General features: G+C 40.9%; 1 protein-coding gene across 3 annotated transcripts in view; it reads right to left on the minus strand.

The window, feature by feature from the left end:
• Positions 1–336: 336 nt before the first annotated feature.
• Positions 337–18,742, minus strand: part of NAV2 (neuron navigator 2) — a 233,064-nt gene continuing 214,658 nt past the window's right edge. For all 3 annotated transcript variants that reach the window (XM_075094971.1, XM_075094973.1, XM_075094974.1), the window contains 12 exons: positions 16,781–16,934; positions 16,087–16,246; positions 15,493–15,593; positions 13,618–13,713; positions 13,293–13,461; positions 11,051–11,286; positions 9,658–9,812; positions 9,108–9,179; positions 8,427–8,623; positions 7,851–7,969; positions 2,135–2,338; positions 337–1,039 (listed from right to left, as the gene is read on the minus strand). In XM_075094971.1, the coding sequence (XP_074951072.1) occupies positions 914–1,039; positions 2,135–2,338; positions 7,851–7,969; positions 8,427–8,623; positions 9,108–9,179; positions 9,658–9,812; positions 11,051–11,286; positions 13,293–13,461; positions 13,618–13,713; positions 15,493–15,593; positions 16,087–16,246; positions 16,781–16,934 (1,789 nt within the window). In that variant the 3' untranslated portion in view covers positions 337–913. The remainder of the gene's footprint in view (positions 1,040–2,134; positions 2,339–7,850; positions 7,970–8,426; positions 8,624–9,107; positions 9,180–9,657; positions 9,813–11,050; positions 11,287–13,292; positions 13,462–13,617; positions 13,714–15,492; positions 15,594–16,086; positions 16,247–16,780; positions 16,935–18,742) is intronic.

The raw sequence follows: 18,742 nt of genomic DNA on the forward strand, positions 1-18,742 counted from the left end.
CTTCGCTGACTTCTGCGGAGGAGGGAAATTCACTCTCCTCAGCGTAAATAAATCGGATGTAACGCCACTGAAGTCAACCGAGTTGGTTACGTGGATGTAAGTGGGAAGAGAATCAGGCCCTGACTAGCAAAAGGCTACCTGATCTTTCACTTGTAGTATGGTTGATTGTTACACAGTGTTTGAAAAAACCTGATTTGTTCAGACTGTATATATATTTTTATATATTCCTATTTTTATATATATCTTTATAAACACACAATGCAAGAAAGCCAAGGTCTCAGACTGGCAAGGAGAGCAGCGCTTTTTCTTTTTTTTTTTTTTTCTTTTCTCTTTTTTAATATTTATTCAAACTTCCCTGTTTTACAGCTTTGCCTTTACTGAGTATTATTACCAAGGCAAGCGATATTATAGCACCAGAACTATATGAAGCTGAGTTTAATCCACAAAGCTGATTGGTAAAAGTCCAGCCCTCACCTATATGTGTTTGGTCAGAAGCAGCATAGGCAAAAATTTCCTCCTCCCTCTCCTTCCGGACAGTACATGGCACAAAGCTGTTTGCTTCGTAGCTGTGAAGTCGTCCCGTGTCCCCCCCACCCCGCCACTTCAACTTTTAGTAATGATGTTTATTTTTAACATCTTCAGTATCTTAGGCATGAGAGCTTACAGCAACTAAACAGAAGAAAACAAAGGAATAGTGCAGTTCTCGTTATCGTCAAAAGAAAAACAATACAAAGGTTGCTTGGGTTACCTGCACCCAGGTTCAAGACTGACTCCTAGTGTCTTGTTGTTCTTGCAGCTCTAATACTGAGGTCCCAGCCCAGCCCGGGAACACGTTCTTTTCATGAGTCTGTGATCAGGGTTCTTGCGAAGTGGGAGAGCGATAATGGAAACAAGTACTTCTATCTGAGGAAGATCACAGCGTCGACTCCAGAGATGAATCAAGGATGTCATCGTGATGGCTGTTGCTGTTAGAATCACTGTCGTAACTCTGGGGGCTTGAGTAGTTGGCCGCCTCTTGCAGTCTCATTAGCATGTTCATCTGCAAAGGCACAGGAGTTCACGATTATTTGTATTCTGGGGTAAAATGACTATCAAGTCCATATGAAAGCTACATGGGCCTTCACTTTGCCAGTGGGTAACAAAGGAGAGAGGAAGAGACAACGGGGTAATTAATACTGTCTTTGAAAGGAGACATTAACTGTAGAACATATTATAGCAGCATGCAAGTTAGTCATGGAAAGTATGCTTTTCCAGTAAAGGTGAATATGAGAAGATTGAAGGGATTAGCCCACAGCCGTACTTGACAGGATTCTGCAAGCACCCTACCCTTCTCTTCCTCTGGCCCATGGAAATACAACCGATCGGTCAAAAGAGGCAAATCTGAATGTCCTAATATCTAGCTTGGTATTTGTATATGTACGTATGAGCTAGTAAAAACTGTTACACATTCTCTGCTCCCAACTGCCCAGAAAAACGTACACCTCAATGGAACAGCTTCAGGTCACTCATCGTTTGCACAGCAGTTTCAGTAACTGTTTCCCATTGGAAGAAAACGTGTATTTAGTATTATCATCAAGCTCAATTTATACATTCTACACAAATACATTTTAATGTATCCCTAAATGCTTGTATGGTATTTCTGAGTTATAAATTAGAGAACAGTCACAGAGACTATTAGTTCATATATTCTTTGAAAAATCTCAATTTTCGTTCAGTGTCTGAAACCAATGTAAAGTAAAGCAACAAGCCTATTCTGTGATTGTGGCAAAACAGGCTAAATGAAGTGGTTCCACTGTGTTATTCAGTATGTTTAACAACACCACATATTTAATTCCACTGTGTAGAAATTAAGTTTATTACATGCATCCCAGTCACTCCTCAAAAATTAAATCCTCAAAATATCCTCAACAAACAAATCTGAAAAGGTTCTGCCACTGTTCCTTGCAAAACTGTACGGGCTTTCTCTGTGAATGCACTCCCCGAGCTGACTTGGTGACTTCCCAAGAAACACTGCTTTCTCATTCTAAAACTTTTAATTGCTCCTCAGCGGTCCTTTACTTCTTTTATTCCTTTTTCTAATGCTTAGAAGCAGGGGAAATGAAGTGGTTCTGCCGTTTCAAAAATGAGAGCTTACCAAAGGATCTCCTTCAGCATCGCTCACTGGAACTTGTTTGCTGGTCGAGCCTTCCCGTGACATCGAGTAGCCATCAAAGCCCACGTCTTCAGGCCGCAGCTGTAGCAGAGGAGGCCACTCGTGGTGCTGTGGGGTGGCCGCCCACGGGTAGGTGTCCATTACCCATTTGGCAGGATCCTCCCAGGGCGCCCTCCTTCCATACAACTGGAAAAGCATAAAAACACATAAACCATTCCTAATTACCCTACCCTTTCATTCAGTGCCTACCTAACCAAAATGAATGTGCCCATGAGTCTTGGATTGTGAGTAACACTTGCAAGAAGGGCTGAACACAAACAAGTGAGATCTTTCTTACCCTAACGACAGCCAAAGCTTCGGCTATTTTTAATGGCAGCTGATTTGGAAGCAGCTGACCACCTCCTTGGAGACTGCAGTGCCCTTCTGTTGGCACCAGCTGAAGAAAGGGAGACTGGAAAATAACCTAACTTCAGAAATGTTAACTTAAATAAAGTCAATACACAAAAGAGGCCGTCGATGCTGACATCCAGATCGCACCAGCAGCTCCTTATCTACATTTGCTGTTGTTGGGAAACCGCTGTCAGAGGAATGTGTAGGAGGAAACGTAAGACCTGTCATCAGGCAATAATGATGGATGTCATAGCAAATGGTTTTCAAGTCAGGGGAATTTCTTTGTACTCAGTCAAGAAAATGCACCAGCAGGATTTGGCCATGTGCATGTTCCTATTTCAAGTAAGCAAGCTGTATTTCAAAAGCTTTTTCTGTTTCGAACACACTTTGTTACTGAATCCCAATGTATTCTTGTTATGTTCGGTTAAGTTTGCCTTAATTAGATAATAAATTCATTTTAATGCCACATGACTTTCAAAAGTATAAACACAACTTCAAGTGACTTTGGAATGTTTACTTCCGCTTAATATATTTCAGCCTAAACATCCTTCAGCACCCCGAGTTCATCACAGGCATTTTGTCACTTGAATTCAGAGAACTCTCCCCTTCCTGCACAATGCACGGGGGGGAAAAGCAGTGGACTAACAAAGAAATTCATCAGCTCTCTGACAGATCTAAGACTATCTCACTTTCCTCATCGCTATTTCTTCTTGGGTTTTTTGGTGGTTTTGTTTTTGGCACACACAACCATTTTGTTATCTTCCCCATTGCCAAACAGCAACAGTTAGAGAAAACCTTTGAGCTTTTAAGTGCTGTTCTTCACTTTGCCAGAAGTCCCTGGAACACTCTTGCACCACAGAAGCAAACCACTGCTTCCAGTGCAACCAGGTCCCCAGAATGCTGCATCCAAACAGAATGCAAAAGACTGATTTCATCTAGATGCACGCTTAATGAACCCAAATCTGATCTTCCTGCATGGTAGCAGAGTGTTTCTGCAGGTATCCCAGCGCTGTCAGAATGGCACTTTGACAGAGATTCCTAGGCAGGATTATGAAATAACAATGGCTTCCACTCTAAATGATGTCATGTAGTTCACAGCCTATCCCTTTCTCTGAAAATTTGGCTGTGTTAATTTACGCGTGCCGAATGAAGTCCTTTATTCTACTACAGCCTCCCTGTTACGGTTACAAGAAACTTAAATTTAGGTGAAACGTAGATGATAGATGTGAACGCGAGTTTTGTCATAGATGGCAGCCAAATGCCATGCAACAAATCACAAAGTATTAAATTGCACTAAACACCAACAGCTCTGGGGCCCTCAGCGCAGGAGGGACGTGGAGCTGTTGGAGCGGGGCCAGAGGGGGCACAGAAATGCTCCGAGGGCTGGAGCCCCTCTGCTGCGAGGCCGGGCTGGGAGAGCTGGGGTTGTTCAGCCTGGGGAGGAGAAGGCTGCGGGGAGACCTTATTGCGGCCTTTCAGTGCTCAAAGGGGGGCTGTAGGAAAGATGGGGACAGTCTCTTTAGCAAGGCCTGTTGTGGCAGGACAAGGGGTGATGGTTTTAAACTACAAAAGGGTAAATTCAGACTAGATATAAGGAAGAAATCTTTTACGATGAGGGTGGTGAAACCCTGGCCCAGGTTGCCCAGAGGGGCGGTCGATGCCCCGTCCCTGGAAACGTTCCAGGTCAGGCTGGACGGGGCTCTGAGCAACCTGACCTAGCTGGGGATGTCCCTGCTCACTGCAGGGGGGTTGGGCTGGATGGGCTCTAAAGGTCCCTCCAACCCAAACCGTTCTGTGATTCTGATTCTACAATCTGCTTTATTCTGAAGCAGACCTGAGTGAGTCCCAGCCAGAGCAGAGGTGCCCAGCAGATGGTGCTAGGCAATCTTAAACACAGCCCTCTTCTTCATCCGTGAGCTGCACTATGTTATTTACCCAGCATAATGTCTTCAAGCTGTGGTAACCCAGATCTCCTACTTTAATCTTGTTCTTGAATTTACAGCAATACATGTCAGTTGCTAAGTGGAGAGGATTTTCTAGTTTTCACAAGAACTTGCTATGTAGAACTGGTCCATGTGGATCCTAGCTCATTTCCGAAAAATAGCTAATAAGTAAAATTCCCATTTCAATATGTGAAATCGTCACATATCTTCAGCAGATGAGACTGGATGACTAACTCACTATTCCCTTCCACAGCAACCAGTTCTGTCCGTCATGGTCCATCACGCACATGTTTCATACAGAGCAATTAAAGGGGCTGGAATCTAAGAGGTTGCTTCACGAAGCACCACAGAGAAATGACTGGAGTACGAGTGACAGTGGCAGGAAGCCGCAGGGATTTTGAGTCCTCTTTTTGCTGGCGCTGCAGCCTGTATCGATACACCAAGCAGGAAGAACTGGGGTTTTACATAACCCTCTAATTGTCACGTCCCTGTTTTGAAGAAGAAAAAATCTCAGCTCCAATGGGAGCAATTATTGTAAGGACTCTTGGCTTGCTTGTCATTGACCCAAAATAGTTCTCCAAATGAGAAGCAGATATATAAAAATAGTTTCTTTTAGATCTGCAGAGATCAGAGTGAAATCAGCAGTCCACCCTTCCTTTCTGGCAGGCAATTTCATGAGGGAAGATGTGTTCTTGGAGGAGCCTTTGTGGGTGTGGGGGACAGAAAAGATCCCAAAATGAAACACACATTTCTAGCATTAGCATGTTAATTAGCACAACTCTGGCTACTCTTCAAGTACTCAAGTCTTACTGTTATCTACAGACTCAACAAAAGAGAAATTCTAGAGTAAATTGAGACATTATTTAAATGGGAATGAATTAATGGTGTTTGGGGGAGTGGCACTGAAGTGGATACAGAATCTACAGCACAGAGTAAATGAAATCCTTCCACTTGGAGTGCAAGCCATTCAAATAACCTAAGGAAAGATGCAGATATCAGGCAAAACAAGAGAGCAAAAAGATGGTTTTGTTAATTGTTGTTCTTTCTCTTCATTTCTGTTACTGGTTTTTCAATGCTTTCCACACCTACTGATCAGCTGGTAGGAGAGCTTCCAAACACAGCACAAGGGGCCCAAGCATCACTGTGCGTAGCAGTTCTCTCCAGGATGAAACAAAGCCACACACTCTCCTGTCACTTACTTCAGCTTACAAAGATTATGGGCTCCCACTACCTTCCTTTATAGCAAGTTTTATGATAAATGGTTCTCCTGTTCTATTTCTAGTGAAGTTGTTCTGTGTGTGTTGTATTTTAGGACCTACCATGCTCCCCATATCTAAGAGCTTAACACAATCGCCTCAAAGAAAATGAGCTCTCCAGGCACCGACACATTTCAAATGGCAAAACACAGTTTGCGCAATTCTGACCAAACTTGTCGAAGAATTCATGTATTTCATAGAATTGTAAGGATACATTAGGAAAAGCTGTTTTCTATGGCAGGGTTGTCCTCTCTCTGTTAATATCTATAAATCTCTGCCGTATAGATCACAAATGAAACCCAAGCTAGTTGTTAACTGGACAATGTAAAATCCCTTTTTTACTTTTTTTTTAGTACTTCTTCAAGTACTCAGACCAGTGCATCTTCATGTTTTCTCCATTCTCTGCAAACTACTCCCACGCAAGATGAGAGCTGAACCCCTAATACAGAAAGGGTATTGCGTAGAAAAGAAGCGAAACATAACACACAAGCAAGTCAAAACAAAATCCCAATATTCTCCAAAAGAAACCTCTCCCACTTTTTTCACATATCTTAATGGCAAGGCATCCTGACAAACACTGCAATGGTGAGCCCTAAAAGCAGCAGCAGAATGGAGAGAACTATTTTTCACAAACATGAAGGAACCATTCTGCAACACAACTGGTGCTCCATGGAGCTCACACTTGGAGTTATTTCATGTTTCAGAAAGACTTCGGACGCAAAGACATATGTGATGGAGAACTTATTACTTCTGTAAGTAAAATTTCATCACTATTAATTATTCTGAGTAATAACAAGCCACGTCTTGCTTATAGTTTGAATTTTTCTAGTTCAAACTTGTCAAACATCTACTAGAATTTTTTCCCTGCAAGACTAAACCAGAAGACTCCCATAGACCAAGTAATATTATAGCTTCCTCTTGAATAAACGAAATAGTTTGAGCTTCCCATATCTCTCACTGAATAGTACTTCCTGTATCTTAATGATACCCACTGCTCTTTTCTGAACCCTTTCCACTTTATTTTTCTAGTAAGTCTTTTTACATACAGAAGTACTATTCTCTTCCTACCTCTGTCAGATATAATTATAGTTTATGCCCTCAAAATGGCATTTATCCTCTTACCAAAACCCAGGCTCCCAATGCATTGCCATAATTTCCTGTTCTCCATCTACCTTTAACCCCTTTTAGTCTTCTAGACTTTCACTGTGATCCACCTTTTTATTTCCACGCGTGATCTCGTGTTTAGCTTTCACGCATGCAATGCCCAGAACTGACTGATATTTGATTATGCTATCTCCAAAACTGTCTTTCAGATGTTGTGCTGCCACGCTTATTCTGTGAACAGAGGACTGAAGAATAAAAATGCAGATCATTTTTTCCATAGTTGCATGGCAAGTCAACAGCAATCCTCTACTGAACCCTTCTCCCGATTCCAATGTGCTTTATTGTCATAGTGATGCCAAGAATTGTGTGGTAATGGTTAGAACTATCCAAATTGCTAGAGTATGACTCAGTTACTAAGTACAGGCAATCAATGATTATTTCACTACAGCCTCTGAAAGAATTATGAAGGAATCTACTAAAAAATTCCTCCTGTAGACTGAGAAGTAATCAAAATGTCACTGATGCTGATCCTGTCACTCATTAATACGTTTCTTTCCATATACAGCTTTGTTCCTCCTCTGTTGAAAGACTTGATTTACAAAGGAAAATCCTGCAGAACTAAGTTAATGACCACAAACATGTTTTTCAGATGCACAGTACAATTTTAAGGTGTGCTTCTGGAACAGATTATTGAAAGACACTTGGGCGTCGAACTCCCTGCGCTGAAAACATCAGCGGTTTGGCATCTAAACACCTTTAAAAAAAAAAACCAAACTAACCTGGACTTTTAGTCCTTTCATTCTGTATTTCAAAACTGTTTGAAGACAATAATTCTGCCTCAAATTAATAACAATTTAGGCTACATTTTCACAGACGTGCAGGTATTCAGCGTGCAAAGTTGTATGTATAGCAAATGTTGCCATTATTCAGTTTTGTCCGATGCTGTGTTGCTTTTTGAATAGATACCACTCAGGACCTCTGATTTTTTCACTTTTGCCTGCTCACCTGTAGCCCTTCTCTAACTGCCTCCAGAAGATAGGGGATGATGGAGTAGTTCCACAAGTCAGTAAACCAAACTCTAGAACCATCTACATCTATCGGACAGGAGAGGAAGAGCCGTGGACCTGGAAAGGGAAATTCAGGTATTACACGCAAATCATGACCATGACATGCCCCGAAACAGGATCAAGCAACAACTTCCACTTCTGTGGAGAAAGAAGCCAAGGATGAGAGGGCGTATGGAGCTATCTGGTGAACTGCGCTTCCTGAGAGCTCAAAACCCCTCTGAATCAACTTGAAAAATCATAGCTTTCGAGGTGAAAACAATTAACCAAATTTCAGAACACAGTTTGTATCCAGGACTTAGAAAGGAGTCCTTTTTTCTTAGAGAAAGTGAAACACCCAGAAGTTTAGAATCTTCTTGTACTTTGCCTCAGAGTACACTGCCATCTAAAAGCAGGGCTTTAAAGAAACCCTTTTTACCTGACATAGCCCAAGGAAACGTACAAGGATGCACCTGACATATGAGGAAATAAAATACATACATTTACATAAGCCTGGGCATATGGCCAGAGCACTTACCAATAGTAACATCAGAGGAGCTGTGAGCCTCCAAGAATTTGTTCAGGTGTTGCCAGACCTTGGGAATCCAATCGATAATTTTAACCAGCTCTGCATTTCTCATCCTGCCGCTGATCTCTGTTTCAATTAGTTTTCTTCTCAAGAAACGGCCAAGAAAGCCTTTGACCGGCTCAGTGTGGTTAGCACATAGCACCCATCTACGGGAGAACAGCAGAAATGTCCATTATTTCTCTTTCATGCTACTAAACAGACCTATTCTGGGCTAAATTTCTGTTATTATTTCTAGATTATTATCATGATGAGAATGGGTTATCCCAGTCCCAAATGTTACACAGCAAAAATTATTTTGGAATGACGAGTTCATGAGATGAAACAATTTGTACTGTGCATTGTTTCAGCTTATTTCTCATTCAGTACCTGCTTTGCCTTTTATCTTATTTAAAATTTGTTAGAGGACCAAATATCTGAACAATCCCCTGAAAAGGAAAAGCTTTATGAACCGTGGTTACTTTAATACCAGCATCGTAACAAAGCTGCACATGTTAGGGCAGCAACCAGTAGCAAATGGTATTTCTCTCTCAGGTTGCTATTTCAGCTGATAAGAACAATTTCAGATGACTCAGTCGCCATTACTCCTTTGCCAGCCCACAAACATAAATAAGAAACATGAACAAACAGTACCTGAAATTATGGTGAAGTTGAAGATTAGGTGTTGAGGAGGTGGCTTGGTTCATTGTACCAATGATATATGGACTGTGGGAAAAAAAATCAAATAAATCATAGCTGTAAATTTTGAAAAACAACTTTTTAGTATGATCTCAATGCCAAAAAAGGTTAGTTAAACCTCTTTTGTCAAAGAAGGATGTTGTAGTTACTTATAACCAAATTCTCTCTTGAGAATCTGACTTCCGAGAACACCAAATTCTGAGAGAAAACCAGAAATCTCAAAGCAGAAACTTTCACTACAAATGGGGTTTTAGTACTGAAGATTTACTGCATGAAGTCAATGCAAATTACCCAAACCCTCTACTACTTTTTTTATTACTGATTTCAGAGGAACTGATCATTTTATGAATTAAAAAAAGCCTCTGAAGTGCTGTCCACAACACGGACGGTCTGGCCAGCTCAGTCCGGTTTAATCCGGAGTTTGGTTTCGTGATCACATTTTGCAACGTTGGTGGTCTGACTGCGGTACTGAAATTTGGAATGGGTTCTAATATTATGTCTTTACCATTTGTGGTACTTGCAGTTTAGAAGTCCATTAAAGATCTCTCCTAGGGAGCTAACATGATGCAGATTATCCAAAATTATTACAAGAGGCATATCCACAGCATTATTTTCACTGTTACACTGGTCTGCTAGGTTGGACAGGTATTGGCGGAGTTCCTGCAAAGCATATATAAAGAAAAGAAGAAGGAATTAAAAAAAAAAAAAAAAAAAAGAGTTTTCATCATATTCCTTGAAAATCCAGTTAAGATAAAGAAGCTACTGGCTCTGTCATGAAATCTAAAGCAAAGGAGCCTGCCATCTTACAAATGCACACATTTTCCTTGAGAAAACAGAATAGCAGGGGTTTCTTTCTCTTTTGTAGGTTATGCTGAAGATTCAAAGACTATCTCAGAAATACCGTGTGAGATAAGGGCCTAAAGGGTGGGTAGGATGTTCTTGCTTGGTTTGTGTTTTTTCATTCATGCTGCCCTAATCTGACACTCAGGGATCTGAAATGTATTTTGCTTCCTTTTCAGGAACCTATGCAACTCTCCATACACCAAACCAAATACTGCATCCCAGCTAGGTGTGTTATATCTTCTTGCAGATACGTGTCTATTGAAATACAGCAATAAAATTAATCTGAAATAAAACATCCCCCAGCAGAGGCCAAATTCAGATGCCTTCAGTAACGCCGTGAAAGAAGGATGAGCTTGCGGGGCTGCTGCCAGGTGGGTAGGTGTGGTTGAAATGCTCTCAGCAGCTTTAAAACATTTATTCCATAGCGTGTCTCAAATTATACCAGTGGCCTACAACCACAATTTCAACCATCCCTTCCCTCCAGAGGAAAATGTGCCTAAGGCCATCAAATATACAGCTTTTTTTTTTTTTTTTTTCCCTTTAACCTAGACATTTCACTGCAGTTACATTCAGCAAAACCAGCAGCGCATAAAAAAGCAGAGACATCTGGCACAGGAATGTGTCTGGACAACAGTCACTCCAAACCCAGCACATGCAGATTACCACTGCCGATACTTGCAGCTGCAGAAACTCCTGACAGCCTAGAGATGCATTTGAGGGTTTTTGGGAAAATGCCTACATGCAATAGCGATTGCTTAACTTGCTGGGAATTTTATGCAGGTGTTTAACTTCCTCAGCCATTCTCAGGCTCCTAACCACTTGAGTATCACGACACCTTTAGGTGTTTAAATGTACACCTGGAAGCCTGCTATTTCAGGCCCATAATCAGGTGAATCTGCAGTTTTGAAAATCTTAAATATTATTCCCTTTCGGAATAACGTAACGCTCTAAGAAAGGTAAGTTTAAAATCAGCTTTTGAGGGATTAATAAGGGAGGAGTCTCACTTTTTATATACGGTAGCATTGATTGTGCAAGGATGATTTACATTTCCTTACCTTACTGGATTTATGGTCCACATTGAAGGTTGCAATAATGCCATCGGCCAGCTCCCTGCCCTCTCTAAGGACCATATACTCAGACAGACGGTTAGCTAGGTATGTTTTACCAGTGCCACTGGGGCCAGATAAGATAATACGTCTATGTTCCATCAGGAGAGAGACGTAACGCTGCAGTATAGGCTTAGGGATCAGTGATTCAAACACCAGACCGTCCAAACTGTTCTCACAGATACCTGCAACAGGAAAAGATTCCTCATTTAGAGGGATTCCCAATTTTTATCCAAATTACCTGCATTTTTAAAAGGGGTTGGTTTCTGTGCTAGGTAGTTGTCATGCTGCAAAGCAATCCTGTTAATGGAGTTTGAACAAATCAAGATTAGTTGGAATGGCCAAACAGTAAAACCAGAGAGCTGAAAAATGTGACCTGTGAATGTACCTGGGCCCAGTAAAAGTAGGAGAAAACCCCAAAATAACACTTAAACCCAACAGATTTACAGCTGACCTGACCAAGCTGTTTCGCACCTCAGAGATAAATCCCTTCCCCACTGTGGTATCCTCCATGGTTGAGAGGAGCACATATAAAGCTGCTAAAACAAGTGCACAGGTGACCTATGGGCTTCACCCAGATCCTCCTTTAGCTCTCCCAGGCTTCAGAGTACTCAGCTGCATCCTACAGTGTCTAAGGGCCTGTGAAAGTTGCCGTACAAATGATTCCAGGTCACATTTTTCACACATAAACCATCCATTTTGCAGTATTTCTCCAAGTACGGTATGCGTTCATCCAGAAACTACCTGTTTACTTTTGAATCATTAGACAAAAAAAAAAACCCTAGCTATCATCAACTCCCCCTACTTTCCCAAATGCTTGTAATTAAACTCCTCTGTATGCTGATAGTTATCTCTTCTAACATAAAACTCCTACTGATAAGCATTTACGCAATGTCAGCGATCACTTTAGGCAGAATTGGCTCGGGGAAAATACACAGTGCTTCAAAATAAACAGCAGAAAGGGAAGTTGGCAGATCACACAGAGAAACGTTTGCACCTCAATGGTTACTTGGAATATTAAATATTTACATAGGCAGCTTTATACCTCAAAGGTATATGTACATGATTTTCTATAAATTTATTAAACACATTTCTATTTTATTGAAAACTGATATCACATATGAACTTTCGAAGTACAAGTCAAGCCAACACAAGTTAAATACAAAATCAGGTTGCAGCTTTACAGACCCTGAGCAAGACTTCAGTTGGGATTTACTATTGGACAATGTCTTCTAAGCAGCAGAATCCCCTGGGTTCCCATCAAGAATCAGTAAACTGAGGTATTTCATGGCTTATTTTGTCTTCCTACCCACTGATTTGCTACCGGAGGTAACTGAGTTTTTCCACCAATATTCAAAAAATCAAACTACTTTCAGTCAAATGCCACAGCCAAATTTCAAAGTTGAGCTGCAGAGTGTTTGGCAATGCTCTCAAACACTCTACTGTCTTGTCTGTGTGCAGATGTATGCTCCACATTTCACTGGGGTAACTTTGAGCAAATTGATGTACCTTGAAAATGCAACGGTTGAGGGTTTTGTCCCTCAAATCAAGGTTCATAGTATATTTTTTATATAAAAATGGTTCCCTGAGAAACCATATGAGAAATAAGCATTAAATTCTTATCAGTATGATATAATGAAATTTACGAGAATTTTGAAAACCATGCATTTCGAAAAAAAATCCAGATTTTAAGGTGTCCCATGAATTCTGGGATCCCTCCTTACTGGTGCCTAAGGAGGGACTCTTCAGCGAGACCAATCAAGCAAGCTAAATCAAGAATTTTTTCACTCTGCATGAAGAGAATAACAAATATAGCTGTTAAAAAAGAGGTAATGACATTCTGAGGCTTAATTCATCTGGAAGGTACTTTGCTGCTCAGACAACTCCACTACGTCCCTTATGGTTCAGGTCTCCAGGACAACTCCAGGCATCAGTTCAAGACGTGGAGAAAACTGCTGTGGGTGTAATTATTCATAGTGTTGCAGGTTGAAAAATTGCTGAATTTATATAGACGAGCATACTCCCGGTGCTGTCTTTATCAAATGAAAATAGGACGACTGGTAAATAAAAGGCAGGGATGGGAAAAAGAAACACAATAAGAAGTTTCTACTCCTCTGAGTTTCTTGACACAGCAAGCTTTGATAAAACTGCAGTTAGTGAGAACTCCAACAGACAGGCCAAGGATAACTACCTTTGATGGTAACTGAAATAGTGTTGTTTTCTCCAACTAGATAGCCACAGGGCAACAGCTCCGGTGTCTCTGCACTATTAGTGCGTTTGATTTCTCCAATGCTGTAGCCCAGAACACTGTCTGAATTCAGCCCCAGCTGGCTCACGGGATCCACGTGAATGATATACTCCTAGGGTGAAAAAAGGACGCAGAAGTTAGGCGGCACTGAAATCTCCATGACTTTGTTCTATGCTATAATAGTAATAATCACAGAAGTTAAATATTGCTTGGTACCATCAAAACCCAATAGGACAATTCAAGCACGCAGCAGATTGTACTCACTAACCTTAAACAACCGTCTTACAACCCCATCCAGAACATCCCATTTGGTCTTGCCACTGACTCCAATGCAGCCTATAAGGAAGGTGCGAGGCCTTGAATCCTACAAGCAAAAAAATGTGGATTTAAGTTAATAAGTAAGTCCTAACCATATCAGACAAGTCTGTCTAACGTAATTGAAATGCTGGGGTTTTTTTATTTATTTATTTTTTTTTTAAATTATGGTGCACTTTTACCACTCTACATGGAAAATTCTGAACGCTATATGAAATCCTTCTTTTCTATGAAACATTTTCCACAGTGTTGGAATCACAAATCTAAAGGATACTTAAGCGGTACTGATGTTAAGTAAGAGGTATTTATTAATCAATCCAGGAACGATTAAGAAACCTCTGAGGGGATCACGGCTTAGCAAAAAGACAGACTCTTAGCAAAATTCTAGGCAGAAAAGTTCACAGCATGTTCATTTTGCCATTACTTCACAATCAAATATGTTGCATTTGCAAAGTTTATCGTATTTACTTCTAGAAGTGCTGCCATGGACATAGAAATCTAAATATTTATAACAAAATTATACATGGTTGTATGTACATATAGTTATATGTAGAGTTTTTTTATATCTGGGTATATATGACTCGTGTTATGTTTGGTATATCACAGCACTTGAGCTGATAATTTTGTTTCCAATTTCTAAGGCAGATAAAAAAACCCCGAATGCACCTCATTTTTCTATTCTTCTATTGCTGCACTCACTGTGAAACATTCATTGAAGAAAAACTAATTTCTATCATAAGGCTTCAAGTTCAACTAAAACGTAAGGAATCCTTTCAACGTGGTAACTTTACTGACTGTGAGCACAGCGGAGTCCAATAGAAATAGCAGTTTAGTGTTATGGTTAATTTGCTTATCCAGGGCTGTAATTTATGAATGCAAAATTGGTGTTTAATGGAAAGATCTGCTGAGTCAATTTTATTTCTGATTACTCAAATTTTTGTTCCCATCCCTTAACAAAAGACATGAAATTATTTCTTAATTACACTTTTACAGGTACTCATAACGTGAGATAGCAAGGGCAGTGCTTCGTAGAGATACATTCAGGTAGCGTAGTACATTCATGCACGAATTACACACATGAGAGGGACTGCAGTTGTACAATATCTGAAATTTATTTGGGTATTTAGGATTCTTTCAATTACTTGAGAATGGAGAACTTCTGAAAGATGTCATTCAAAATGGGAAACTCGTACCAGAGAGGACAACTTGAACTAGAACAATAAGATCTCCAGACTGGATCCTTTAAGTTCTTGCGGAATATTGGTGCTTATAGCATTTCGGTGCACCTTCTATATACACACTGGGTAATTTCCATTGTTAGTTAAAATGGAAGTTATTGTTAGTTATTTAAAGGCCCAAGAGTTTTGCACAGCTTTTAACATGTCAGTCTTAAACAGATGCTACCCCAGAGCGCAGTCTAGTCTGCTAACCTCCTTGACGGCAGAAGAGCGGCCCGGTTTTCAGAGATGCTACTGAAAGGCTTAAATTGTAACGTTATCGCCTACACCTACACCACTGACACATGGTTTAGTCTAGCAGCCCTGTGTCACTGACATGCTTCACGGCCAGCGCTGATGGCACCAACAAAAAACTGTAAAATAAAAAGTTATTGCAGGTGAGTCCGTGAGACACCCTGAACTGGCGGTGTTGGCTCAGCACTTCCAAGGAAGTGGGGGTTTAGTGCCTTGCCAATCACTAGTGATACACCAAGGAACTGTTTTGCAGAGAAAATTTTTAAAATCTTCTGCAAATAAAAGCCTCCAAAACAAACTGGATTTGAATCCCAAAGTCACTTATATTTCAAAGCTGGGGATAAAACACAACTCACCTCCTTCCATTTCATCTCATCCTGAAAGTTGACAACTATTTTGACATGCCTGCCTCCTTCTTTCCGGGCAGAGCCATCTCCAGTGTCATCCAACAGCATGTCTGCGAACAGAAAACATCCACAGCTTCACAGCTGTATCTTAATAACACGGAAGACTATTGTGGTTTATGCCATCACGTCTATTGTAGTGAAACACAACACATCTGGGCTTCGCAAGCCCAGAGGTAAAACTTAAGAACCAGGTTTACTGACTTCCCTACCAAGTATCAGCATCACTTAAAAAGTGAAGGTCACTGAAAATTATTAGGCAGTTACTCTGTATTTTCCTTCCTATGATATATCCCCTGGCAAACGCACACCATTAAATGGCTTGAAACATGACTCTTCACAGCTGAGGTCATAATTGGACAACTCCGATCTAGGGTGTAGCAGGCCTATGACGACATTTTAAAAGAAGGCTTTACGCCAGCTCCTGACATATTTCCACACCTCAACTGTTAATAATTTTCATGCTTTCATTTTTCCATGGCTAACTGAACCAAATCTTCCAAGCGCAGGATAAAACCTGCCCACCGCCTTTCTCATTAAACTCACCGAGACTGGTTGACTCCGTGAGGTTCAAACTGTGTTGAGAGAGACCCACTGAATGTCTTGGAGAGGATGAAATGGAAACCTGAGACTGAGCCCTGCTACAGCTGCCGTGGTTTTCAGATTTCAGCCGATCATTTTCTGCTTTTAGTTTTTCAATCTCACTCTTGAAAAGACAAGTCAGGCATTAGAAGGCAGAGTGAAAATGTACACTTAAAAAGAGAACAACATAAGTAACTTAATAATAAATACTAGTTTAGCACAAATGCCATTTTCATAATATTTAAATTTATTTTAATAAAGTAATTATTTTAATTATTACAACATCCCTTCCATGAAACTTTTCAAGTACCCTAGAAAACATAAATGTGTGGGAATTCACTAACCACTGAAATGCAGCTACTTTAAGACAGAGCGCACGGGAACATCTTAAGAGGTTGCTGATAGTCAACAAAATGACCTCCCCACAGATTTCGAGGGTTGAAACAGTTACAGCTGCAGAGTTGAGGGCAGCAGAATTCACGTGTTCAAGCTTTTAATGAAGGTACGAGGTTTAACACTCGCACGATGCTAGACATAACTTTCAGTAAGCATTCAAAAACTTCAGATGTACCTTCTATCAGGTCTTCACTGTGTGGCAGGTTGGCCAATCTTTAACACGTCAACACAGACTGCACTGTTTGGGGTGGTTATTTCTTACCTGCATTCTGTTCATCGCCTCCCGAAGCTGATCAAGCTGATGAGCGGAGCTAAGGGCTTCTAGACGAATATCCGTCAACTTCATCTCCTTGTCTCTCAGCTCATTGCGTAACTGCATGACCGTTTCAGCTTCACTGTCCGTGCATTCAGAAATACTGGAGAAGATTGAAAACCAGATATTGAACAAGACCATTTGTTACTTTTCAGATGGTGCTACCCCACCATTTATTAGTAAAGGAGGGAAAAACCCCTTTTATTCTGAGACAAGCGGGCAACAGTTTTGGCTTATTGGATTAGTGATACCATAAATCAGATACTAAATAGGTCATGGAAACATCAGAGACTAGTGAAATAAATATGTCTGAGGGTTGTTTTTCTTTAATCAGCATCTGCAACAGAACTCTGGAAGTCACCTACTATTGGATAGTCTTCATTTTTTTCATGGCAGTTGCCATAAAGGAAAACTTCTAAAGCCAAAATCTAAATAAATTAAGGGGGTGCAGGCAGTAACAGCAGTTGGCTGGAGATTGATGAGTTTACAGACAGATTTAAAGCTCACCAGGTGTGCGCAGCTGGGTTTCCCTGAACTGTTCTGGAGGGCTTTAGCACTCTACACCTATTGAAGCGTGATAAATTCCTGCTCGCTTTAAAGCACTCATGCTTAAAAAATTTTTGGTGGCGTTTTTCTTCCCTCCTCCCCAAAAAAAAGATTCAGGGTGAGTAACACTTCAGCACATTTGTAAATGTATCTATATGAAGATCAACCACACAGCTGCATGCTTTGAGGGAGATTTAATTTAAAATGTTTCTCCCTAAATCAGGTTAACGAGAGATGTTTTCCCACCGAAAGGCCAATAAGCCAAAATACACAAGTTTTTCTCATGCTCTAACTTTCCCTCAGTTTGCATAGTTACTCTCTTCTCATGTTTAGCCTTTTGGCTTTCACGTCAAGATGAGACGCATGCACAAAGCATTTCGACTGACGATAGACGGGATCATCATTTGATGATTTTCTGGCCTTACATTTCTAAGGCACAATTTGCAGTAGTCACCAGAAACCCACCGAGTTAGGTTCAAGAGGCTGGAGAAGCTTTAAAAAAATTCATGGGGGATTATCTTCTGCTACTAACATTTCATCGTTATTATATGGCTGGAAACTATTGCTACTGTTTTCTCTTCTTCTTGTGAAAACAAGTGATGGGCAAAACTTCAAGCCTGGGTACTTATTCAAACGCATGTGATCTGAAATCACACTGGAAGCTTTGCATGATGTCTACAAGGTCGTAAGTCTGCCTGGTAATTATGTTTCACAATACTGCCTCTTACAACTTTATTTATTATCCTACTCGAGTGACAAAGCTACTGATAGAATTAACAGAAAATCTGTTCTACAAATTTTTCCAAGCACATTCTAAAATGTTGAGTTTAGACTCAAACCGGTGTGGTAATGCAATTTAATTTTATTTCACAGGTGGCCAAAATGAAGCATCAAGATTGCCTGTGACCTTCCCACAAACATAAAATGAGTTAAGCAGTAGAGCAGAAGCCCTGAATTTCAGGTCTACATCTCTCTCTCACACACATGGGCAGAAGGGTATGGTTTGGTCCTACAGATGAGCTTATACTATAGCTTGCTACTCCCCAAGGGACACATTTGTTTCTCATTCCTCGTCCCCAGCCTGCTCCGGGCTGTGCTGCTGTCATGCCCCCATGCTTACACCAGCCCTGGCGCCCATCACAGTCTGATCGGAGCCCGTGAGCTAAGCCAACCCAGCAACCTGGGGGAAAAACCATTCACATTTCTGTCAAATTCACATAATTTAGCATGTTGCGTCGGCTCAGTGGAGTTGCCTGAGAAGTAGCAGAGCCACTGCATGGGCACAGGTGGCTGGGGAGGTACAGAAGAAAGGAGGAGCTGGTCATCTCCATTCAGCACGCACACGCCGTTAGAGGAGTTCAGCTG

This window comes from Phalacrocorax aristotelis, chromosome 5, assembly GCF_949628215.1.
Source record: "Phalacrocorax aristotelis chromosome 5, bGulAri2.1, whole genome shotgun sequence".
Taxonomy (NCBI): Eukaryota; Metazoa; Chordata; class Aves; order Suliformes; family Phalacrocoracidae; genus Phalacrocorax; species Phalacrocorax aristotelis.